Raw genomic sequence first — 26674 nt, forward strand, 5'->3', positions numbered from 1 at the left:
GTATGTATGAAGTATGAATCCAGGAAAATTGGAAATCATCAAAAATGAGATGGAACTCAAAAACATCAATATCCTAGGCATTAGTGAGCTGAAATGGACTGGTATTGGCCATTTTGAATCGGACAATCGTATAGTCTACTATGCTGGGAATGACAACTCAAAGAGAAATGGTGCTCCAGTCATCGTGAAAAAGAATGTTTCAAGATCCATCCTGAAGTACAACGCTGTCAGTGACAGGATAATACCCATACGCCTACAGGGAAGACGAGTTAATACGACTATTATTCAAATTTACACACCAACCACTAGAGCCAAAGAAGAAGAAATAGAAGATTTTTATCAGCTGCTGCAATCTGAAATGGACTGAACATGCAATCAAGATGCATTGATAATTACTGGCAATTGGAATGCGAAAGTTGGAAACAAAAAAGAAGGACCAGTAGTTGGAAAATATGGCCTTGGTGACAGAAACAATGCCGGAGATCGAACGACAGAATTTTGCAAGACCAACGACTTCTTCATTGCAAATACCTTCTTTCACCAACATAAACGGTGACTATACACATGGACCTCGCCAGATGGAACACACAGAAATCAAACTGACTACATCTGTGGAAAGAGACAATGGAAAAGCTCAATATCATCAGTCAGAACAAGGCCAGGGGCCGACTGTGGAACAGACCATCATTTGCTCATACGCAAGTTCAAGCTGAAACTGAAGAAAATCAGAGCAAGTCCACGAGAGCCAAAATATGACCTTGAGAATATCCCACCTGAATTTACAGACCATCTCAAGAACAGATTTGACACACTGAACACTAGTGACCGAAGACCAGACGAGTTGTGGAATGAAATCAAGGACATCATCCATGAAGAAAGCAAGAGGTCACTGAAAAGACAGGAAAGAAAGAAAAAACCAAGGTGGATGTCAGAGGAGACTGTGAAACTTGCTCCTGAGCATCGAACAGCTAAAGCAAAAGGAACAATTCATGAAGTAAAAGAAGTGAAGGTTTCAAAGTGCCTCTCGAGAAGAAAAAGTAAAGTATTATAATGACACGTGCAAAGAGCTGGAGGTGGAAAACCAAAAGGGAAGAACACGCTCGCCATTTCTCAAGCTGAAAGAACTGAAGAAAAAATTCAAGCCTCGCGTTGCAACAGTGAAGGATTCCACTGGGAAAATATTAAACGATGCAGGAAGCATCAAAAGAAGATGGAAGGAATACACAGAGGCATTATACCAAAAAGAACTAGTTGATACTCAACCATTTCAAAAGGTGGCATATGATCAGGAACCGATGGTACTGAAGGAAGAAGTCCAAGCTGCTCTGAAGGCATTGGCGAAAAACAAGGCTCCAGGAATTGATGGACTATCAATTGAGATGTTTCAACAAACAGATGCAGCGCTTGAGGTGCTCACTCGTCTATGCCAAGAAGTATGGAAGACAGCTTCCTGGCCAACTGACTGGAAGAGATCCATATTTATGCCTCCTCCCAAGAAAGGTGATCCAACCGAATGTGGAAATTATAGAACGATATCATTAATATCACACGCAAGCAAAATTCTGCTGAAGATCATTCAAAAACTGCTGCAGCAGTATATCGACAGGGAACTGCCAGAAATTCAGGCTGGTTTCAGAAGAGGACGTGAAACTAGGGATATCACTGCTGACGTCAGATGGGTCCTGGCTGAAAGCAGAGAATACCAGAAGGATGTTTACCTGTGTTTTATTGATTATGCAAAGGCATTTGACTGTGTGGATCATAACAAACCATGTATAACACTGCGAAGAATGGGAACTCCAGAACACTTGACTGTGCTCATCAAGAGGCAGTTGTTCAGACAGAACAAGGGCATACTCATTGGTTTAAAGTCAGGAAAGGTGTGCATCAGGGTTGTATTCTTTCACCATACCTATTTAATCTGTATGCTGAACAAATAATATGAGAAGCTAGACTATGTGAAGAAGAACGGGGCATCAGGATTGGAGGAAGACTCATTAACAACCTGCGTTATGCAGATGACACAACCTTGCTTGCTGAAAGTGAAGAGGACTTGAAGCACTTACTGATGAAGATCAAAGACCACAGCCTTCAGTATGGATTACACCTCAACATAAAGAAAACAAAAATCCTCACAACTGGACCAATGAGCAACATCATGATAAACGGAGAAAAGATTGAAGTTGTCAAGGATTTCATTTTACCTGGATGCACAATCAACGGCCATAGAAGCAGCAGTCAAGAAATCAAAAGATGCCTTGCATTGGGCAAATCTGCTGCAAAGGACCTCTTCAAAGTGTTGAAGAGCAAAGATGTCACCCTGAAGACTAAGGTGCACCTAACTCAAGCCATGGTATTTTCAGCCGCATCATATGCATGTGAAAGCTGGACAACGAATAAGGAAGACCGAAGAAGAGTTGACACCTTTCAATTGTGGTGTGGGCGAAGAACACTGAATATACCGTGGACTGCCAAAATAACGAACAAATCTGTCTTGGAAGAAGTACAACCAGAATGCTCCTTGGAAGCAAGGATGGCGAGACTGTGTCTTATATACTTTGGACATGTTGTCAGGAGTGATCAATCCCTGGAGAAGGACAGCATGCGTGGCAGAGTACCAGGTCAGCGGAAAAGAGGAAGACCCTCAACGAGGTGGACTGACACAGTGGCTGCAACAATGAGCTCAAGCATAATGACGACTGTAAGGATGGCGCAGGACCAGGCAGTGTTTCGTTCTGTCGTGCGTAGGGTCGCTATGAGTCGGAACCGACTCGATGGCACCTGACAACAACACACACAAAGATGTGCATACATACCCTATGTTTTTGGCAGCACTTTTTATACAAGTGAGAAAAAGCATTCCAAAAAACAAGGCACTTGACAGGACTGAGGCTTCTGGCTAAGCTATAGGCCAAATTCCATTTTCTTACTCTGAGACTTACTTCTCACTTCATATGTGTCAGGAAGGAACATTTTACAAGACATTCTGCAGATGAGAATTAGGTTATGCTGAGGAATGTGGTTTTGTAAGGCTCCCATACGCACAGGCGTTAAGCATGTGACTTCAGCGGCTGAGCCGAGTCTCAGAAGATGTTCCCTTTGCCGCCCCCTCCCCCCCGCCTTTAAAAATGTTCTTCTAACCCCCTTACAATAGTTTGTACTTTTCCAAAGCTCGCTCAGCTTAAACCCAAGGGGGATCTACCCACCGTTAAGACTTGTGGTCAGCCAGCTGCCAACTCTGTAGGTGTGTTCACCAATCAAACACTGTACCCTTGTTACTGGCTCCCTGCGTTTTTTTGCCTTTGTTAACCTCTGAAGGAACAGTCCCTTGGAGCACTATGTCAAGAGTTTCTTGATTCTGTGGCCCTGCAATTTGCAAACTGCCTTCTTGCTCTATAAACTTCTTTGCTTTTCCTCCAAGCAGAGCTTTGTGATTATTTTCATTTTAACACTAGTAATAACCTGGAAATAGCCGAACATCCATCAAAAGCTAAATCACAGCATATTCATAAAACAGAATTCATAAACTCTAGAGCAGTGAAAATAAATAGTAAATCTCTGGAATATAATGTTGAGCAAAAATACAAGCTGAAGATTACACACAGTATGAGTCCATTTATAGGGTTCAAAAATATGCAAACCGAACAATATACTGATTAAAGATCCAAATATGTGGTAAACTATAAAGAAAAGATAAATACCAAATTCAGAACTGTGGTTATTTCTGAGGGAAAAGAGGAAGGGATAACATCAGGAAACGTCACATACTGGACTTCAAAGATAATGTCAATGCTTTTTCAATACCTTCTGATATTTAAAGCACATGTTTAAAAACACTTCAACGTGCAGTATTTGAAATAGTGATTGCCTCCATAAGAATATGTGGACTTAAAGATAGTATCACTGAATAAGATATGTTTATAAAATACATCTTTAAAAATGTATTTAGAATGTTAATAAATACCATGGAATTCCCTATAACTACAAAAATAAAAACAAGAGGAAAGAAAGAAAGAACATTCTCTCTGAGCATGAGCTACAGTACCATCAAAAATGATACACAATCCCCAGCAACAAAACTAACAGTAATTACTACCTTACCTTTATTGGTGAAATATGAGAATGAGCAACAAATCCATGGACATTCTCAATCTCCGACAGGTTCTTTTCTGAGACGTGAACCAATTCTGGACCTATGACCTCATTAGTGATTTGTGGGGAAATGTGTTCTTGAGGAGGTATGTCTTCTTCCTGATACCGGTATTTCTGCAAAGTAAAGAAAGCTATTAAATATGAAGAAGCCCTGAAAAGCAAGTGAGCTGAATTCAAATCACTGTTTTCATAACTAGCCAAATATTCAATACTGTTTAATCATATGAAAAAATGTTTATTTTATGGTTTAATACATAAAGTCAGGACTCCATTTTAGAAATTACACCAACATTCTAATAAAAATTATTTGACTATTAAAAATAATTCAAAGCTCGGTGGAAAAAAACTTGAATACTGATTTGGCTGCTTCTTACTCAATGTTAGCTAAGCTGTATCTAAGGGTATAATTGTTTAAATGAAATCCACGTGAAAAACTGAAGTTATTCAGTTAAATTAGTCTGGTTTTCTCATTGACTTATATAAAAATGAAAAAAAAAAGCTTCAGCTTTTTCAATTTCTAACTGAAAATCAGTCCAATAGAAGTCTTTTTCTTTTACCTACGAAATACCCCCTACCCACACACAATTCTCTGCAATCTATTTTTAAAAGATTAACATGATTTTAAGAAAACAAAATCTATCTTACACCAAACACAAAATAAAGGAAATCATAATTACAGGAGCTAAAAGAAAATGTAAATGCCTGTTTCTCAACTGATGCTGGGAAGGCCTAGGCATAAAAACAAAAATATTCTCCTTCCCATTCCCCTCCCCAAATAAACTCACCCTTAAGAAAAAACACAAAAGGGCAGGATAAGGGGAAAAAAAAATTTTTTTAAAAACAATGAACAAGGGTTACTGGCCACACTATAAACTGCTCTTAAAAATCAGTAAAAAACAAAAAAAAAAAACAGTAAACATAATAAATGGATAATTGACAAAAGGCACACAAATGGGTCAGTAAACTTACAGAAAAAAAATTAACACAGAGAAGCTACCTTCCTGAAACAAAAAATTCCACTGGGAGTCCCAAGTAATGGCCACGGGGGGGGCGGGGGGGCAGCAGCAAAATCTACACCTAAACTATTATAAATTTCAGGATGCCAAGAATAAAAAGCTCATCCTGAAAACTTTCAAATAGAAAAAAATTATCATGTAACCACCCTGCCCACACTCCCTGCTAACAACAACACAATCAGGTTGGTAGGCAGACATCTCTTCAGCAACTGCAGGTATGACAGCACACCTACACCTTCCAAGTCCTGAGAGACTGATGAGTTTAATCTTAGCACTCCACACACAGCCAAACTATCACTGACATGTGAGAATAAAAAAAAACGTTCAGCGATGGTAAGGATGATTTCTTAAGAAGTTACTTAAAGATATGCTGAAGCAAAATTTTGGAGACCCAAAAAAGCATGAAGAGTCGTCTCTTGTAAACTGTAAGAGCAAAGTCTAGACTGGACTGGGAAACAAAGGGCACTAGGAAGGAAATCTCCAGGGGGATAAAAATTTGTTTACCAACTTATCCAATGTGATGAACAATTTGGAAAACTAAAAACATTAACATTGGAAAAATTTTGTGTCTCTGTGTATAGAGATCTATATTTAAATAAAAGTAAACTGCAGTGAACAATGTTTGCATGGTTATAAAAATATTAACAGTTCACTGACTTTTTCAACTTTTAGAAAATATGCGTAAGACTGAATAATAGTCATAAAACAAAACATAAGCATTATCTATCTTATTACTGAACGAAGCAGAAGAAATCAGAAAGGAGGGGCAATGGTATGTTATTATCCCTCTTGTTATACAATGAGGAATTAAAATAACTGATTATCAGCATATACACATTTCAAAAAAAAAAAGTAGAGAACAGAAAATGAAAACTTAAAATGTTAACTCTTGATAGGATAGGGAAAGTGATGTGTGATGTATATGAGCTAAATACATATCATAGAAGGAAGTCAATAATGCCTAAAATTAATAAAGAGCAATGTTGTTGTTCTTAGGTGCCGTTGAGTGGGTTCCGACTCATAGCGACACTATGCACGACAGAACGAAACACTACCCGGTCCTGCACCATCCTTACAATCGTTGTTATGCTTCAGCTCATTGTTGCAGCCACTGTGTCAATCCACCTCGTTGAGGGTCTTCCTCTTTCTCGCTGACCCTGTACTCTGCCAAGCATGATGTCCTTCTCCAGGGACTCATCCCTCCTGACAACATGTCCAAAGTATGTAAGACACAGTCTTGCCATCCTTGCCTCTAAGGAGCATTCTGGCCGCGCTTCTTCCAAGACAGATTTGTTCGTTCTTTTGGCAGTCCATGGTATATTCGATATTCTTCGCCAACACCACAATTCAAAGGCATCAACTCTTCTTCGGTCTTCCTTCTTCATTGTCCAGCTTTCACATGCATATGATGCGGCTGAAAATACCATGGCTTGGGTCAGGCGCACCTTAGTCTTCAGGGTGACATCTTTGCTCTTCAACACTTTAAAGAGGTCCTTTGCAGCAGATTTGCCCAAGGCAAGGCATCTTTTGATTTCTTGACTGCTGCTTCCATGGCTGTTGATTGTGGATCCGAGTAAAATGAAATCCTTGACAACTTCAATCTTTTCTCCGTTTATCATGATGTTGCTCATTGGTCCAGTTGTGAGGATTTTTGTTTTCTTTATGTTGAGATGTAATCCATACTGAAGGCTGTGGTCTTTGATCTTCATTAGTAAGTGCTTCAAGTCCTCTTCACTTTCAGCAAGCAAGGTTGTGTCATCTGCATAACGCAGGTTGTTAATGAGTCTTCCTCCAATCCTGATGCCCCGTTCTTCTTCATATAATCCAGCTTCTCATATTAATTGTTCAGCATACAGATTAAATAGGTATGGTGAAAGAATACAACCCTGACACACACCTTTCCTGGCTTTAAACCAATCAGTATCCCCTTGTTCTGTCTGAAAAACTGTCTCTTGATCCATGTAAAGGTTCCTCATGATCACAATTAACTGTTCTGGAATTCCCATTCTTCACAGTGTTATCCACAGTTTGTTATGATCCACACAGTCAAATGCCTTTGCATAGTCAATAAAACACACGTAAACATCCTTCTGGTATTCTCTTGCTTTCAGCCAGGATCCATCTGACATCAGCAATGATATCCCTGGTTCCACGTCCTCTTCTGAAACCAGCCTGAATTTCTGGCAGTTCCCTGTCGATATACTGCTGCAGCAGTTTTTGAATGATCTTCAGCAAAATTTTGCTTGCGTGTGATATTAACGATATTGTTCTATAGTTTCCACATTCGGTTGGATCACCTTTCTTGGGAGGAGGCATAAATATGGATCTCTTCCAGTCAGTTGGCCAGGAAGCTGTCTTCCATACTTCTTGGCATAGACGAGTGAGCACCTCAAGCGCTGCATCTGTTTGTTGAAACATCTCAATTGATAGTCCATCAATTCCTGGAGCCTTGTTTTTCGCCAATGCCTTCAGAGCAGCTTGGACTTCTTCCTTCAGTACCATTGGTTCCTAATCATATGCCACCTCTTGAAATGGTTGAATACCGAATAGTTCTTTTTGGTATAATGCCTCTGTGTATTCCTTCCATCTTCTTTTGATGCTTCCTGCATCGTTTAATATTTTCCCAGTAGAATCCTTCACTATTGTAACGCTAGGCTTGAATTTTTTCTTCAGTTCTTTCAGCTTGAGAAATGGCGAGCGTGTTCTTCCCTTTTGGTTTTCCATCTCCAGCTCTTTGCACATGTCATATAATACTTTACTTTGTCTTCTCGGGCCGCCCTTTGAAATCTTCTGTTCAGAGCAATATAAGCACATTATTCTGAGATAATGAACAGAAGATACAAAAGATACAGATGAAGAGTTAAGATAAATTGCCCCTGAAAAGCAGAAAGACGTAGAACAGGAAGCAGTTGCCTTTCCTGACAGACATTTATGTATTAATTTATGTCTAACCACACATACTATTTTGATAATTTTAAAATGCAAAAATTAGTGACATTTTTTTCTCTTTCATTTATTGTGCTGAAAACAATGTTATTCTAAATTGTGGGTTTGAGCCGCCTGTTGCAAAGCCAATACTGAGACAGGAGGAGGTAAGCAGCAATAAGAAGGTTTTATTGAATACCAGTAGTTAAGAGACAGAAGGGGTTAATTTTTTTTTAAATTCTGTCTTTTTAAAAGGGTTGATGGGAGGGTTTTACATGGGAAAGATTAGGGTTATCTAATGTTTTGAGCACACAGTCTACAGATGGTCTTGTACATCATAAAATAACTATAAAAACTCTTTATTAAACTAAAGATAAACATGTCAGGCATCTGGACTCTAATTAGTATATCTGTAACTGGCTGAAAAACTCTCCTAAGAATCTCTTGGTTAGTGGAGCTGTTTTGCCAAGTCCACTGTGGCTGAGATAGGGAGCAAGAAAGAAAGCCCTTCTGTCGGTTTGCAGGCTGAAGGCCATTTTTCAAGAAAACAAAAAAGAAAAAAAGAGACTAAGGCCACAGGAGCTGAGATAGCTCCGCACCCCTTTGGAAGAGACCAGTGTAGCTGGTGTAATTAAAAAATGTTTAGAGATTCCTTACGAATATTATTATGGTGTTAGTCATGTCAAGCTCTTAATCACCTATTTTGAATAGGGGAAAACATGTTCTGTAAGGTATTAGGGTGTTTGTTATGTTTAAGAGTGGAACAGGCTGTTTAGCTATATTTTGAACAGAGACTGTACCATTTTTTAAGGACTAGAGATTAATCACAGCTTATACAGCCATACTAAAATAAATGAGAAAATATATTCTCTCTCCAATATTAAACACCAAGGAAAATGTATTTTCACTACTTTAACACCACACTAAAACATTCACCCAACACAACTCAGACAGGCAGCCTCAGAGCTCAGCCCTCCTAGGAGACATCTGCTCGGGCTTATCCTTCTGCACTGAGCAGAAAAGGCTCAACATTCTTCGGAAACTGTCCTTGACAAGATAACCACAGAACGGTCAGGGCTGGCCTCAACCAGTTTTAGCCGGTTTTCAATGCCATCTTAGCACTTTAAGGGACTTAGTAGCTCATTAAGTGCAAAATACATGTAAGCACCCTGCCTCTGGGTGGAGACGTAACACACTAACGTTAATGTTCCATCCTGGGATATCCAACACTTGTTTAAAGCAAATGCACAGGCACGCCCAAGCTCTAGATGCCTGCGAGAAGGTCCATCTTGAATATTCAGAATAAATTTACATTTCCTTGTCTGCTCTCTGTAAAAGCCTGTTTCCCCAAGATGCCTATGAACAGTCTTGGAGGCAGCAGCCCCAACTGTTCCTTTCCTTGTGCAACAAAATAAAGGGCACCTGTAGGGTCGCTATGAGTCAGAATCGACTCGACGGCAGCAGGTTTGGATCTAATCTCCCACCTTGGCCTCTTGTTCATTGGCTGTGATGAGTCGCACCAAGCAAAACCTGGGGCAATGCAACTTCCACATTTACAACTCGATGTAAAGTAGCAACTTCTTTATCTTTCAAGGCAAGTATTATAAGACATCTTTTTAACCTAAATGTAGAGGATCTTCAAATACTTTCTACCAACCAAAAACCAAACCCAGTACCGTCGATTCCGACTCATAGCGACCCTATAGGACAGAGCAGAATTGCCCCCACAGAGTTTCCAAGGAGCACCTGGAGGGTTCAAACTGCCGACCCTTTGGTTAGCAGCCGTAGCACTTAACTACTACGCCACCAGGGTTTCCTCAAATACTTTCTGGTCACTGTTAAAAAACCTAATACAACAAAATACAATTATAAGCAGGTAAATTCTATTACTATTTTTAATGATTCAAAAAAAAAAAAAAAAAAAGAGATTCCTTGGGTTTAGTACAGTTATTACTTGCGAAAATATTTCCAAATAGCTTTGTAGGCCCACAATTAGTCTGAATAACAAATATTCATCTGTATTTCTTACCTAAAGGTTAATCTCATTTCCAAAAATTTCTTAACACTGTAAGTTTTATACAAAACTGGTTTGCTAATAGAGAAAATGAAGAAAACTAAACCTCCCACAAGGATGGCTGAAGTCTAACTTGCTTAACACTTATACCAGAGATGAATCACAAAATAAGGATGAGGGAACAGGGATAAAGGAGACTTAAAAATGATCATAGTAACCTAAATATATTTCCTCATCCTTTTTATGTTTTTAAGGCTGGTATCCTTGGTACAAAACCTTCCACTCCCCTTAAGCTTGGTTAACAAAGCCAGCAGTATTATTTTCATTACTTACTACTAAGACGTGAAAGCTATTTTAATCTGGAATGTAACTATGTGACTGCTTCACTGCTGTTACATAATTTCCACAAATCTTCCTTTGAAAAGAATTAGTTTTCTGATTATGGAAATAATGCAGATTCCTGAATCTATTAGAGAATTTAAAACCATAAAAAATTAACTAAGTATTACTAGTTTTTTTTTTTTACAAGGTTCTAAAATCAATGCTTAACACCTAAACAAACAGAATTATTACTAGTCTGCAGAAGTCCTTCTACTTACCCCTCAGCCTATAAATACTTGTTCTTCCAGTAACACATTAAGAATGTTTTGTATCACATAAAAACACTAGCACTGTTCCACGTACCCCAATATACCTTACTTTAAGAAAAACAACAAATATGACATTCATGTAAAAGCAGTGGTGAGGTTTAACGAATTCCTAAAGCAGATGGAGCATGCATGCTGAAGAGTGGGGAGTGAGAAGAACCAATCCAGAATCCAATTTCCAAATTTCAACAAAGCTTAAGATGCTGGGTGTGTACTGTGGGTGTGTGTATGTATGCTGATAAATAAAACTTAGATGTGTTGATATAAATATTTAAAAGCTTGTTACAATTCAAGGGCAAATGTCACACATGAGAAGACACAATGTGAAGATGCATCTAAAAGCAAACAAATGCCAAGTGTTATGGATTGAACTATTTCCCCCCCACAAAATGTGTGCCAACTTGGCTAGGCCACGATTGCCAGTATTGTGTGATTGTCCACCATTCTGTCACCTGATGTGATTTTCCTATGTGTTGTAAATCCTACCTCTATGATGTTAATGAGGCAGGATTAGAGGTGGTTATGTTAATAAGGCAGGACTCAAATCTACAAGATCAGGTTGTATCTTGAGGCAATCTCTCTTGAGATATGAAAGAGAATTCTGCAGAGAGACAGAGGGATCTCCTACCACCAAGAAAACAGTGCTGACAGCAGGGCATGTCCTTTGGACGTGGGGTTCCTGGGCTGAGTAGCTCCTAGACCAGGGGAAGACTGATGACAAGGACCTTCCCCCAGAACGGACAGAGACAGAAAGCGTTCAACGGGAGCTGGTGCCCTGATTTGGGAATTCTAGTCATCTGAACTGTGAGAGAATAAACCTCTGTTTGTTAAAGCTATCCACTGTAGTACCTGTTTACTGCACCACTAGATACCTAAGACACGAAGAAACACCTGGGATACCAGAAGCTGAAAGAGACAAGGAAGGATCTTCCCCTAGGGAGGACAGGGAGAGCATGGCCCTGCCCATGCCCTGAATTCAGACTCCTAGCTTCCAGAACTGTAACAGAATAAATTTCAGTTCTTCAAACCCAGTTTGTGGTCATTTGTTATGGCAGTCCTAGGAAACTAACCAGGCCATAAAACAAGTCACAAATTTAAAAGGGATGAAATCATACCGAGTATATTCTCTGACCACAACAAAATTAAATTAAAACCCAACAAGGTATCTAGTAAAATCCCTAATATTTGAATATTAAACAACACAGTTCTAAAAGCTCATGGGTCAAAGAAGGGCTCAAGTAGAAAATTAAAAATGGTTTGAAACTGAATTATAATGAAAACATAACATTAAAAATTGTGAAATGAAGCTAAGGGAGTACTTCAAAGAAAATCTGTTACTTTAAATGCTAATTTAAAAAAAAAAAAGGTTTAAAATCAATGACCTAAGGATCCACCTCAATAAGCTACAAAATGAGAACCAAAGTAAACCCAGACATAATAGAAGGAAATAACAAAAAAGCAGACATCAACAGAAAACAAGCAAAATTAACGAAGTCAAATGAATAATAAAAGGGATAAACCCCTCTTTTAGACTGACCAAGGAAAAATGGAGTGAATATAATCACCAATATCAGAAATGAGAGGTTATCACTAAAAAACCTACAGATAAAAAGATAATAAGAAAATGTAATCAATAACTTTAGGCCAATTAATTCAAGAGATTAGATGAAATTAAGAAATTCCTTGAAAAACACACCTTACTGCACATAATATTCTAACATAGTATTAAAGGGAAAATCTGAGTGGTTCCATACCTACTGAAGAAATTAAAACTGTTATCAAAATTCTTCCCACCAAAAAAACTCTGGGCCCAGATGTAAATTCCACCAAACACTTAAGAAATGTTACCAAACCCAGATTAAAAAACTGCAAGAAAATCACAGAACAATATTCCTTATGAATACAGATGCAAAAATCCTCAACAGAATACTAGCAAACCAAATCCAAGAGCGTATTAAAAAGATTATACACCATGATCAAGTGGGTTTCACCCCAGGAATGCAAAAGTAGCAGAACATTAAGAAAATCAAAGTGATAGACCACATTAATACAACAAAAGAACCACACGATCATGTCATCGACACAGAAGCAGCATATGACAAAATCCAACACTTTTTCATGATAAAAAAAAAACCTCAACAAACTACGAATACAGGGAAATTCCTCTGTATAATAAAGGGTATTTGTGGGAAAAACCCACAGCTAACATCATACTCAGTGGAGAAAGACTGACAGTTTCACCCTAGGGTCAGGGTCAGGGTCAGGGTCAGGGTCAGGGTCAGGGTCAGGGTCAGGGTCAGGGTCAGGAGGACGCTATTCTCACCACGGCTATTCGACACTGTACTGGAAGTCCTAGTCCGTTAGGCAAGAAAAAGAAATAAAAGGTATCCAAACTGAGAAGGAGGAAGCGAAATATCCCTTTTTGCAGATGACAAAAGATTCTACAAGAAAGACATCAGAGGTAATAAATGAATTCAGCAAAGTGGCAGGGTACAAGATCAACACACAAAAATCAGTTGGGTTCCTATACATCAGCAACGAGCAAGCAGAAAAGGAAATGAAAGAAACAATTCCTCAATCTACATTTAAAAGATTAAAGCACGAAGGAATAAATTTCACCACCAAGGTAAAAGACTTTTAAACTAAAAACTATGAAACATTGCTAAAAGAAAGACAACTAAAATAAGTGGAAGGACATTCTGTGTTCATGGATTAAAAGGCTTAATACTGTTAACACGTCAATACTACCCAAAGAAATCTATAAATTCAATGTAATCCCCATCAAATTTTCCAACAGCCTTCTTTGCAGAAATGACAAAGGCAATCCTCAAATTTCCTCTAATTTATATGGAATGGTAAGGGCCCTGACCAGCAAAAGCAATCTTGAAAAAGAAGAATAAAGTAGGAGGATACACATTTTCCAATTTCAAAACATACTATAAAGCTACAGTAATCAAAACAGCCTAGTACTGGTATAATGGCAGAATAAAGACCAATGGAACAGAATTGAAAGGCCAGAAATAAACCTATACATCTATTTGCAACAACGGTGTTAAGTCTACGGGGGAAAGAAGAGTCTAATAAATGATGCTTAGGAAATTGGGATTTCCACATGCAAAAGAACAAAGCTGGATTCATATCTCACACCATATGTAAAAACTAATTCAAAATAGATCAAGGACCTAAATTTAAGAACTAAAACCATAAAACTCTTAGATGAAAACACAAAGGTACTGCTCTGGAATCTAGTTTTTAAAATGAATTCTTAGATATGACACCAAAAGCACAAGCAGCAAAAGAGAAAAAGATCAATGGACCCCCATAAAAATTAAAAACTTTTCTTCATCGAAGGACTTTACTGACAAAGTAAAAAGACAACCTACAGATTGGGATAAAATTCTGGAGAATCATATATCCGATAATAGTTTAATATCCAGAATATATAAAGAACTCCCAAACTTAACAACAAAAAGACAAACAGCCCAACTGAAAAATGGGTAAAGGACTTGAATAGACATTTTAACAAAGAGGATACACAAATGGCCAACAAGAGCACGAGAAGATGCTCAACATCATTAGTATTTTAAAAAAAAAAAAAAATTTTTTTTTTATTAGTCTTTAGGGGGATGCAAATTACAACTACAATAAGATTATCACCTCACCACCACTAGAATAGTGATGATTAAAAAAACAGAAAATAACAGGTGTTGGCGAGAACGTGCAGTGGATGGAACCCTTATTCATTGCTCATGGGAATGCAATATGGTATAGCCACTGTGAAAAAACAATTTGGCGGTTCCTCAAAAAATTAAACGTAGAACTACCATATGATCCAGCGATCCTAATTCTAGGTATACACTCAAAAGAATTCAAAGCAAGAACACAAACAGAAACCTGTACGCCAATGTTCACTGCAACATTCATTACAATAGCCAAAAGGTGAAAACAAGCTAAATGTCCATCGACAGATAAACCAAATGTGGTGTATACAAACAACGAGATATTACTCAGCCATGAAGAGAAATGAAATTCTGATACACATTACAACATCGATGAACCCTGAAAATATGCTGAGTGAAATAAATCAGTAATAAAAGGACAAATACTGTGATCCCATTTATATGAAACAGGCAACTGTAGAGACCAAAGCTTATCAGTGGTTACCAGGGGTGGGACATACGGCAACAGAGAGAGTCACTGCTTAGGGGGCACTGAGTTTCTGTAATGGTGGTGGAATTATTTGGCAAAGCATAGTAGTAACAATTGTACAACATGATAAATGTAATCAATGTCACTGAATTACATATGTAAAAATTGTTCAACTGGCCAAAAAAAAAAAAAATTATTGAAATGGTTATAAATAAAATGAATATGAGAAAGCTGATCCAAAGTATAAAGTATCTTAACAAAAAAGATTACAGGAAGACAAGGTTAGTTTAACTTCTGCAATATCAGTGTTAACTCTTCATATTAAAAGAATAAAGAGAAAGACCATACGATCATTTTAATAGACACACAAAACATGGGACCCAATTCAACACCCAGGCACGATAAAATTCTCAGCAAACTAGGAATCCAAGGGTACAACTTCAATCTGATAAAAACATTGTATCAATAGCAAATAATTAGAAACCCTCCTCCCAAATTTTTTTAATTCCATTTACAATAACCCTAAAAAAAGAATAGTTAGGAATAAATGTAACGAAAGATACACAAGATGGCTTCACTGGAAATTACAGAACATTGCTAAAAGAAATTAAGAAGCCTTAAACAAACAGAGACATAATATCGTAGAATGCAAAATTCAATATTGCTAAGAAATCCATTCTCCTTAAAAGATCTAGAGATGCAATGGAAGATCAATCACAATTCAGCACACTTTTGTAGATATCGATGATTCTAAAATGTGGAAACGCAAATGACCTAGAATAGCTGATCCAATTTTTTAATAAGGACAAAGCTGTTTTGACATGATGTTAAGACACTGTGGTACTGGCCAAACGACAGACAGACATACCAATAGAACAGAAAAAGAGAGTCCGGAAATAAGACTCACACATTGTCTTAGTCATCTAGTGCTGCCGTAACAGAAATACAGTAAGTGGATGGCTTTAATAGAGAGAAATTTATTTTCTCACAGTCTGGTAGGTTACAAGTCCAAATTCAGGGCCCTGGCTCCAGGGGAAGGCTTTCTCTCTCTGTCGGCTCTGGAGGAAGGTCCTTGTCCTCAATCTTCTCCTGGTTGAGGGACTTCTCAGGTGCAGAGACCCTGTGTCCAAAGGACGTGCTCTGCTCCTGGTGCTGCTTTCTTGGTGGTATGAGGTCCCCAGCTCTCTGCCTGCTTCCCTTTCCTTTTATCTCTTGAGACACAAAAGGTGGTGCAGGCCACACCCCAGGGAAACTCCCTTTACCTTGGATCACACATATATGGTCAACTGAGTTTTGACAGAGGTGCAAAGGCAGAAGGAAAAGATTTTTCAATAGATGGTGCTAGAGCATCTGGAGATACATATAGAAAAAAATTAAAATAAACCCTTACCTCACACCAGACACACAAATTAATCTGAAATGGATCACAGATCTAAATGTAAACCCCTGAAGTATAAAATTTCTAAAAGAAAACATAAGAAAAAAAATTGCAACCTTGGGATAAGAAAAGATTTTCTATGTATCTCACAAGAATATATATCTTACAAGAAGCACAATTAAAAATTCATATGAGCTGTATTACAATATTTGCTCTTCGAAAGCCACCACTAAAAAAAAGTAAAAGGCCAACTACAGAATGAGAGAAAATAATGGTAATAAATGTATCTGACAATTTCAAGTGTTGCTGAGGATGTGGAACAACTGCAACACTGATGAGAGTGAAGAGAATGGCACAGCCACTCTGGAAAACTGCTGGCTCTTTCTTCACAAAATGTTAACATAAACCTCATATATTCTTACACCTAGGATATGAAAACAGCCATCAGATAGATACCCAAGAGAAATAAAAACATATATCCATACAAAAACTTGTACATCTTTATTCACAACAGCCAAAAACTTAAATGTGAAAGTCAAAACTATGAAACTTTTAGAATACAGAAGATTATTTTCATGACTTCTGGCTATGGAAGGATATCCAAAACAAAATATGAAATGCATACATCTTAACAGAAAAGAATCTGACATTACAATTAAGTGATTCTATTCATCAAAAAAGGTCCCAGGTGGTGCAAACAGTTTGCACTTGACTACTAACCTCAAGGTTGGTGGTTCAAACCCACTCAGCAGTGCCACGGAAGAAAAGCCTGGCCACCTGCTTCAGTAAAGATTATAGCCAAGACAACCCTATGAAGCAGTACTACCTGTAACATGTGGGGTCACCATTAGATGAAAGTGACTTGACAGCACCAGGTTTGGTTTGGTTTATTCATCAAACGGTATCATAAAGGGCTGGAAAGAAAAGTCACAAACCATAAAATGGGAGAACACATTTGTAACCATGATAATGGCAAAGAGAAGAAAACTAAAAAAACATTTTATAATTGTTAGCTGATTAGAAGATGAATAAAAATAAAGATAGCAGCACTACAAATTAATGATGATGGTGAATTAGATTATACAAGTGAAATATGAGACTACAAGTCTGTAGAAGACAACAGTCTAAATGAACTTTCTCAAGTTCAAAACTAGGTGAGTGAACAATTTCCAAGGACAAAAAGGAACTGTGGCATTTTCATCCAGTTAGTCATTCAAGAGGAAGGCCTTTATCATATATTTTACGACAAGAACTTGGACCATCCCAGTATGCCAAAAGGATATGTGACAATATACTATATTCATATTTTTTTGTATTTACGCACCATGATTTGTTTTATATCGTTTATAAGTAGACAACTGTAGATGTGTATAAGCATGTGTCACCTTGGCTGGGTCATGATTCTCAGTGTTCTGGCAGTCATGTGATGTTGTGGTCACTACCCTGTTGAGATCTGGTATGTGATCACCCCCATGATGCAATCTGCTGTTGAGTATCCAATCAGTGGAAACGGACTTTCCTTGGGTGTGTGGCCTGCATCAAGTGTGGGTGGACGTTCTGGCAGGGTTTGGGAGCTTCTGCTCATTCTGGATCCTGCAGCTGGCTCCTGTTTGTCTGACCACCATTCTTGGAACTTGAGCTAGCAGTTTACCTGCAGTTTTGCCTGCCGACTTTGGGATTTGTCAATCTTCATAGCCTGGGAGCAACAGCCCTGCTCTCCAGCCGGCCGATCTTGAGTTTGCCAGCCCCTGCAGCTACGAGAAGCAGCAGAAGCCTCTATCCTGACCCAAGGACTTGGGACATCACAGCCTCTACAACCGTGTGAGCCATTTCCTTTATATAAATCTCTCTCTCTACATATATTTACACACCTTAATGGTTCTGTTTCTCTAGAGAACCTAGCCTAAGACACAAGGGTAAGCAGAGATGTAAAAATGAAAAAAAAAATGCGCTGGACTGATCATTCTAATTGGTGTTAATAAATTTAAAAATGAAATATTTTGCAATTATGGATCAAAGATAATGAATGTCCTCTCTACTACAAAATTACAAGGCATCAAAGTTTATAAAAGTATTGTGCTTTAATGTCAAAAGAAAAACCAGAATGTATTTGAATTCTGGAATCAGTATGTACAAAATGGATACACAGTGCATGTTTATGGACGGCAGCTGATTAACTGGTAGGTTGTATGCAAAGGACACTGCACATTTTGAATATAAATACCTTCAAAACCATATGTGGTACACACACACACACACACACACACACACAAACGGAATACAAAAAACCAAACCAAACCTGCTGCTGTCAAAAGTCGATTCCGACTTACAGTGACCCTATAGGACAGAGCAGGCCTGTCCCAGAGGGTTTCCAAGGAATTGCTGGTGGATTCGAACTGCCCACCTTTTTGGTTAGCAGTCATGGATTGAATTGTGTCCCCCCCTAAAAATATGTGTCAACGTGGTTAGGCCATGCTTCCCAGTACTGAGTGACTGTCCTCCATTTTGTGATCATAATTTCATGTTAAAAGGATTAGGGTGGGATTGTAACACCACCCTTGCTCCGGTCACCTCCCTGATCCAAGGTAAAGAGAGTTTTCCTGGGGTGTAGCCTGCACCACCTTTTACTTCTCAAGAGATAAAAGGAAAGGGAACCAAGCAGAGAGTTGGGAATCTCATACCAACAAGAAAGAAGCACCAGGAGCTTGAGTGCGTCCTTTAGACCTGGGATCCCTGTGTGAAGAAGCTCCTCAACTGGGGGAATACTGATGAGAAGGCCGACAGAGGGAGAAAGCCTTCCCCTGGAGCTGACGCCCTGAATTTGGACTTGTAACCTACTAGACTGTGAGAAAATAAATTTCTCTTTGTTAAAGTCATCCAGTTGTAGTGTATCTGTTACGGCAGCACCAGATGACTAAGACACTACAGAATACTATTCACGACTAAAAGGAATGAGCTATCGACAGAAGCAAAAACATGGATGAGTCTCAAAATAATTAATCTGAGTAGAAATCACAAAAAAACACACACTGCATGATTCCATTTATATAAAACTCTAGAAAATGCAAATTAATCTACAGTGACAGAAATAAGGCCAACCAGTGTCAGGGAATGGGGGAAGGATGGGAGGGAGGAACTGAAAAGAAACTTGAGGAAACTTCTGGGAATGATGGATCCATTCACTATGCTGACTGCAGTGATGATTTTACAGGTGTATAAAAACCCTTTGCTGTCGAGTCAATTCTGTCTCATAGCGACCGTACACGACAAAGCAGAACTGCCCCATAGGGTTTACAAGGCTGTAATCTTTCGGAAAGCAAACTGCCACATCTTTCTCCCACAGAACAGCTGGTGGGTTCAAACTGTTGACCTTTCAGTTAGCTGCCAAGTGCTTAACCACTGCGCCACCAGGGCTCCCACAAGTGTGGAAAATTGTACCCTTTAATATGTGTAGTTTATTGTATGTCAACTATATATCAGCAAAGCTGCTAGAAAATTGGATTATGTTAAAATTCTAGCTAAAATTTCTAATAGTTTCATTATTCTTTTATAAATTTATTAAAATTACTTAAAATATTTAAAAGTATTAATGGCAATAAAAAATAAATGGGTGTCTGTATTAGTTTCTTACGGCTGCCATAACAAAGTACCAAAACGTGGGTGGCTTTAAATGGAAATTTTTTGTCTCAGAGTTCTAGAACTGAGAGTAGGAAACCAGAATGTCAACTGTATTCATTCACTCTGAGGCTCTAAGGGAAAAGCTTATTCCATACCTCTCTTCAAGCTTCTGGTAGCTCTAAGTGTTCCCGGGCTTGTAGCTACAGAGTCACATGGCGTCCTTCCTTTTGTCTGTCTCTCTGTGTCTGTTCTCTTCTTTTTTAAGGACACCACCCAGATGTGATCTGGTATGGCCTCATACTAACTTAACTGACATCATCAAAGACCCTATCTATTTCCAAAGAAAGTCACATTAACAGGTACCAGGGGTTAGGGCTAACATATCTTTTTTGGTGCGGGACATAATACAATCCATAACAGTGGCAAAAAAAAACCAAACCCAAACTTGTTGCCATCGAGTCTATTCTGACTCTTATTGACCCTACAGGACAGAGTAGAACTCCCCACACGGTTTCCAAGGAGCAGCTGGTGGATTCAAACTGCTGACCTTTTTTCCTGGTACACTAGGGTTAAGTGATTGTTAGCTAAGAGAAGTGATTAAGGCAGTCTACACAGGAGATATCCAACCTTTGTGAGGATAAAAATAAAAACAATGAATTTGTGAAAATCATAACTTACCTTATGTTTTAGTTATCTAGTGCTGCTATAACAGAAACACCAGAAGCGGATGATTTTAACAAAGAGAAATTCATTCTCACAGTTTAGTAGGCTAGAAATCTGAATTCAGGGTGCCGGCTCTAAGGGAAAGCTTTCTCTCTCTGTTGGTTCTGGGGGAAGGTCCTTGTCATCAACCTTCCCCTGGTCTAGGGGCTTCTGAGCGCAGGGACCCTGGGTCCAAAGGACATACTGTTCTCCTAGCTCTTGTTTTTTGGTGGTATGAGGTCCCCCTGTCTTTCTGCTTGTTTCTCTCTCTTATATCTCAAATGAGATTGACTCAAGATACAATCCATCTTGCAGATTGAGTTCTGCCTCATTAACATAACTGCCTCTAATCCTGCCTCATTAACATCATAACCCAAATACCCAGAGCCGTCGAGTTGATTCCGACTAACATCACAGAGGCAGGATTTATAACACATAGGAAAATCATATCAGATGACAAAATTGTGCACAATCACACAATACTGGGAATCATGGCCTAGCCAAGCTGACATTCATTTTGGGGGGATACAAGTCAATCTATAACACCTTACATTTCAAATTAGTGAAATAGGTCAACAAAACTTTCATTGCTTTTTTTCCTGTAAAATTGACTGAGGATTCTTAAATATATATATATATATTTGCCAGGGGCTCCCAGTAGTCTGTACATCACATCTCTTAATGGCTACAAACTTCAAGAGATTTCTTTTACATATACTTTTAAGTCCAGCAAATGCCAAGGTGAGCTTGGAATAGATTCCTTTAACAACAACAAAAAAAAACAAAACACAGCTGCATGTCAGAACAAATGCACACCTGGACCTTAAGTTCAGAAAAACAAAGCTAATTTGATTCATTCCTCAAAATACCCTGCCAAACAAAAGTCATCATTATTTCCTACTTCGCCAGGACTAATTCTTATTTCTCCTTAACAAGAAAACAGACACCACAACTTCTGAGACCCGTTCCCAATGGATGAGTAGGTTATATTAAAAAAACTAGTGCTTTTTATGAGTGTTTGGAATAACGTGAAATAACAGTGTAAATTATGATCAGGTTTCCAAAGCCCATCCCAAAAAAGCCCATGTACCACAACGTACTTGAGGTCTGCACCAACTCAGGTACTTCACATCCACACGTGTGCGCATACGCTGGTAGGAATTGTTCTGAAACTAAAATTCAGATTACCGAATCATCTTCTCTGTCTTCTTCCCTACCAACCATCCCCAAACGTAAGTTCAAGATAATTCTTCTTCTTTGGGACTAGCAAATAGGCACAGAGCAGCCAAACTGAACAGAGGCTGTACCAACTTTCTTAATCTAAAAATCCAAGAAATTTTTTTATTGAAAATTCTTAAATCAAGGCATCCTTGAACACTCATTTGGCAATCTCCACCAATGACAGAATAAACTCAAACTAAATTTTTTGAATAATCAGTCAGCTTTATGATGTAATACTTTCCAAGAATGTGGTACATCATCAGAGTTTAGATTCAAAACTTCCTTCCTTGACATGCCTGCGGAACTTTGAAGCTTTGGCTCTTCCTCATCAGTAGGTAAGGACCTTAAGACACAATTACTAGTTATGCACATGGTAAAGTTTTTATTCTAACATCGCCACTGATAGAATCTCTAAATTAAATAGCTCTAAGACAGAAAAGTTCCAACTGGAAATATGATTAGAATATAAACTCCACGAGAGCAGGATTTCCTTTGTTCACTGTTGTATTTCTCAACACATAGGTGCACTGGTGCTCAATAAATAATTACTGAATAATTTAAGAAATAAATGCATGAACTCATGAATGAATAACTGAATGACTTAATGACTACTATTTTCTTTGTAAAAACAAGAAAGACATATATCCTGCTGTAAATTCCTGAAATAATGCTACTGTTTCAATGTTATAAATAAGTGACAGTATTTTGAAATGTTGTCTGAAAACTTTTTTCAAGTTTCCCGTTTGTATCTTAATTGTGAAAAAGAAAATTTCATAAATATGTAAAGTACATTCTTAGAGGAAAACACTAAAATTGCATCCCAAAGCAATAAATTTTCAGATAAAGAATTTAAAAGGCTAATTATTAATATATCACAGTATATAGTTCTACACAGATATGAGAACAATACACAATCAACTTTTTCTAGATGCAGACATATTATGGGCCCACTGCTATCGGCAAAGTACTACTAGAAATTTACCAATACCTATTTGAATCCATTTGAAAGAACTATTTTAACCATTCATTTCAAGGACGGCATTTATTACTGCATGCTGAAAGATGACGAGCTAGCTGGGGTCCCAAGGAATACTTTTTCTCTTTTCTAGAAACCATGCACTCAATTAAGAAAGATGCCAAAATAGAGAGGTGCCCTGAAGATATACTGGCTCAATGTAAAGTCTGGCAACACAACCAAGAGAATGTAATGAATGTACACTTAACCTAAGAATAAGACGTTATTAGAGGAACCTTACACTTTAACATTAAGTAGTCATTTAACTTTAATTACCATTAAAAATTATTCTGATCCATTTCTAATGAGTAGTCTGCTATCGGTCCTTATTCATTGCAAATTATTTCTCTCTCCAAACTTTATCTTGAAACAGTTTTCTTAAATAAGAATATTTTAAGTCACCTATTAATTTTTTTTTATTAATATTTTAGGCAACTGATTTCAAGGAAGCCTTGGATACCACAGACCATATTCTAAGACTAAAAGGAAAAATAGGGACCTGAGCAGCACGCTGACACATGCTCCTTATACCTCAGTGTGTATAACTAAAAAGTTGTTGTTGTTGTTGTCAGGTGCCATCGAGTCGGTTCTGACTCACAGCAACCCTGTGTACCACAGAACAAAACGCTGCCCGGTCCCGCACTATCCTCACAATCGTTATGCTTGAGCCCACTGCTGCAGCCACTGTGTTAATCCATCTCATTGAAGGTGTTCCTCTTTTCCGTTGACGCTGTACTTTACCAAGCATGATGTCCTTCTCCAGGGACTGATCCCTCCTGACAACATGTCCAAAGTATGTAAGATGCAGTCTCACCATCCTTGCTTCCAAGGAGCATTCCGGTTGTACTTCTTCCAAGGCAGATCTGTTTGGTCTTTTGTCAGTCCATGGTACATTCAGTATTCTTCGCCAACACCACAATTCAAAGGCTTCAACTCTTCTTCAGTCTTCCTTATTCATTGTCCAGCTTTCACATGCATACGATGCAATTGAAAATACCATGGCTTGGATCAGGCGTACCTTAGTCTTCAGGGTGACATCTTTGCTCTTCAACACTTTAAAGAGGTCCTTTGCAGCAGATTTGTCCAATACAATGCATCTTCTGATTTCTTGACTGCTTCTTCCATGGGTCTTGATTGTGGATCCAAGTAAAATAAAATCCTTGACAACTTCAATCTTTTCTCCCTTCATCATGATGCTGCTTATTGGTCCAGTTGTGAGGATTTTTGTTTTCTTTATGTTGAGGTGTAACCCATACTGAAGGCTGTGGTCTTTGATCTTCACCAGTAAGTGCTTCAAGTCCTCTTCACTTTCAGCAAGCAAGGTTGTGTCATCTGCATAACGCAAGTTGTTAATGAGTCTTCCTCCAATCCTGATGCCCCATTCTTCTTCATACAGTCCAGCTTCTCGAATTATTTGCTCAGCATACAGGCTGAATAGGTATGGTGAAAGAATACAACCGTGACGCACACCGTTCCTGACTTTAAGCCACTCAGTGTCCTCTTGTTCTATCCGAACAACTGCCTCTTGATCTGTGTACAGATTCCTCATGAGTACAATTAAGTGTTCTGGAATTCTCATTCTTCTCAATGTTACCCATAATTTGTTATGATCCACACAGTCGAATGCCTTTGCATAGTCAATAAAACACAGGTAAACAACAAAACACAGGAAACAAAAAAAACACAGGTGGTGTTCTCTGCTTTCAGCCAGGATCCATCTGACATCAGCAATGATATCCCTGGTTCCATGTCCTCTTCTGAATCTGGCCTGAATCTCTGGCAGTTCCCTGCTGATATACTGCCGCAGCCACTTTTAAATGATCTTCGGCAAAATTTTACTTGTGTGTGATATTAATGATATTGTTCTGTAATTTCCACATTCAGTTGGATTACCTTTCTTGGGAATAGGCATAAATGTGTATCTCTTCCAGTTGGTTGGCCAGGCAGCTGTCTTCCCAATTTCTTGGCACAGTCGAATGAGCCACTTTCAACACTGCATCCATTTGTTGAAACATCTCCGTTGATATTCCGACAATTCCTGAAGCCCTGTTCTTCACCAATGCCTTCAGTGCAGCTTGAAAAGCAGCATTTTGCAAAGCTTACTTTTGCTTATGAAGGTTTAATCAGAAACAATACAACAGGATACAAGAATGAGAAAAACACAACAGGAAGCAAGCACTCAATAAAACTAGTTTTCAATCTTTATGTAGCTATCTTGACAACCAGATGTGTGAAAAGAAGGCCCGGATTGGACTTTACAGCGGCTAAACGGACATACTGCTTGATCAGCAGCATCTATCTGCATCTCTGAAATTAACCAGACTTTAGTAAGCATACTGCACTGATGCAGCAAGTCAGGCACTATAGACTGCCTCACCCAAGACTACAACCTATTTTCCTTCCTTTTTTCTACTACTGAGGCTACCGAGCAAAAACCCAGTGCCGTCGAGTCGATTCCGATTCATAGCGACCCAGCAGAACTACCCCCATAGACTACTGAGGCTACAAAAGCTAAATACTAGGTTTTTAACTCTCTGTAACTACCAGAGAAGGCCATGTTATAAAGTTCTAACCAATGAGATACGTAAACAGAAGCCTATTGGCTTTATAAACCACACTCCCCACACCTTTTCTTCCTGTCTTTATGGCTACAGTTGCAACAAACATCTCTCAATGAGGCAAGGCCAACAGAAAGGCAGAGAGGTCAGCAGCTATAACAGCTGTATACCTCCAAGCTGACAGTGATTAGGCGAAAATAAAGTCCCATTTGTTTAGAGCCACTGCAGTTTAGTATTTATTTGCAGACAAACACAACCTCAAGCCTGAGTAAAGCCCTTCCTGCTGTTCAAATCTATGCTGTAAGACGGGGATGGGGGGTGGGAGTGGGAAGCAGGCGAGATCATACAACTGTCAGACAATGCCTCTCAAACTTTTCCACGAAATGGCTTCTAGTAGCAAAACACAAATCATTAAGGGTATGAAGAGGCATAGCAAGGAGCCATAGCTACATGTGTAATACTTCTTGAAAACCTCCTCTTAACCCACTCAAATGATAAATCTTAAGTTTCAACATGAAAATATTTTAAAGTCTTTTTTCTTATTTAAAAATATGTTCACAAAAAAATTGATGTTCCATGGTGACTGAGTACCCACTGACCCATTATTTGTCCTTGAAGCTACTTGTATCCCTGGCCAAGGGTCATGGCTGTAAGGGAACTGCACTTTTTCTAAAAACACAGAACCACCAAATTTAACACTTCGAATCATCTCTCTGTGGAGAGAAGACACAGAAACATTCCTGACTTCTTACTGGAAGTGTTGCCTTCCTTCTGGGATTCTTGCACTTCCGTTACTACTGCCACCAAGCACACTTTAATGTCCTGTTACAAAAGATACCAAGATGACTGTCTTAGGCTGTGTTCTCTAGAGAAGCAAAACCCCAGTAAAGCGTATAAATATATAGAGAGACGTTTATATCAAGGAAACGGCTCACACGATTGTAGGGGTTGGCACGTTCCAGGTCCCTGGATCAGGATAGAGGCCTTTCTCAAATCACGGAGCCACAGAAGCTGGTGAACCCAAGGTGAGCAGGTTGGAGAGCAGGGCTCCTGCTCACAGGCTGTGCAAGTCAAAGAATCCCCAAGGTCAACAGGCGAGACCATAAGGTTTCTCCTGATTCACGCAGCTGCAGGGGCTAGCGAACCCCAGGCAGGCAGGTCGGGGACCAGGACTCTTGCCCAAGAGACAGCTGCTGGATCCAGAACAAGTCAAGGCGACCACGAAGGAAGCGGACAGTGGAGAGATGAAGGCTGAGGGGGTGGTGAGCCGCCACAGGCC

General features: G+C 38.8%; 1 protein-coding gene across 7 annotated transcripts in view; it reads right to left on the reverse strand.

Annotated features, from left to right (window-relative positions):
* The window catches only part of DLG1 (discs large MAGUK scaffold protein 1), a 271952-nt gene that overhangs the window by 177357 nt on the left and 67921 nt on the right, over positions 1-26674 (reverse strand). For all 7 annotated transcript variants that reach the window (XM_003412932.4, XM_064269151.1, XM_023551656.2 and 4 more), the window contains one exon: positions 4102-4266. In XM_003412932.4, the coding sequence (XP_003412980.1) occupies positions 4102-4266 (165 nt within the window). The remainder of the gene's footprint in view (positions 1-4101; positions 4267-26674) is intronic.

The sequence above is a fragment of the Loxodonta africana genome, chromosome 1 (genome assembly GCF_030014295.1).
Source record: "Loxodonta africana isolate mLoxAfr1 chromosome 1, mLoxAfr1.hap2, whole genome shotgun sequence".
NCBI classification, from domain to species: Eukaryota; Metazoa; Chordata; class Mammalia; order Proboscidea; family Elephantidae; genus Loxodonta; species Loxodonta africana.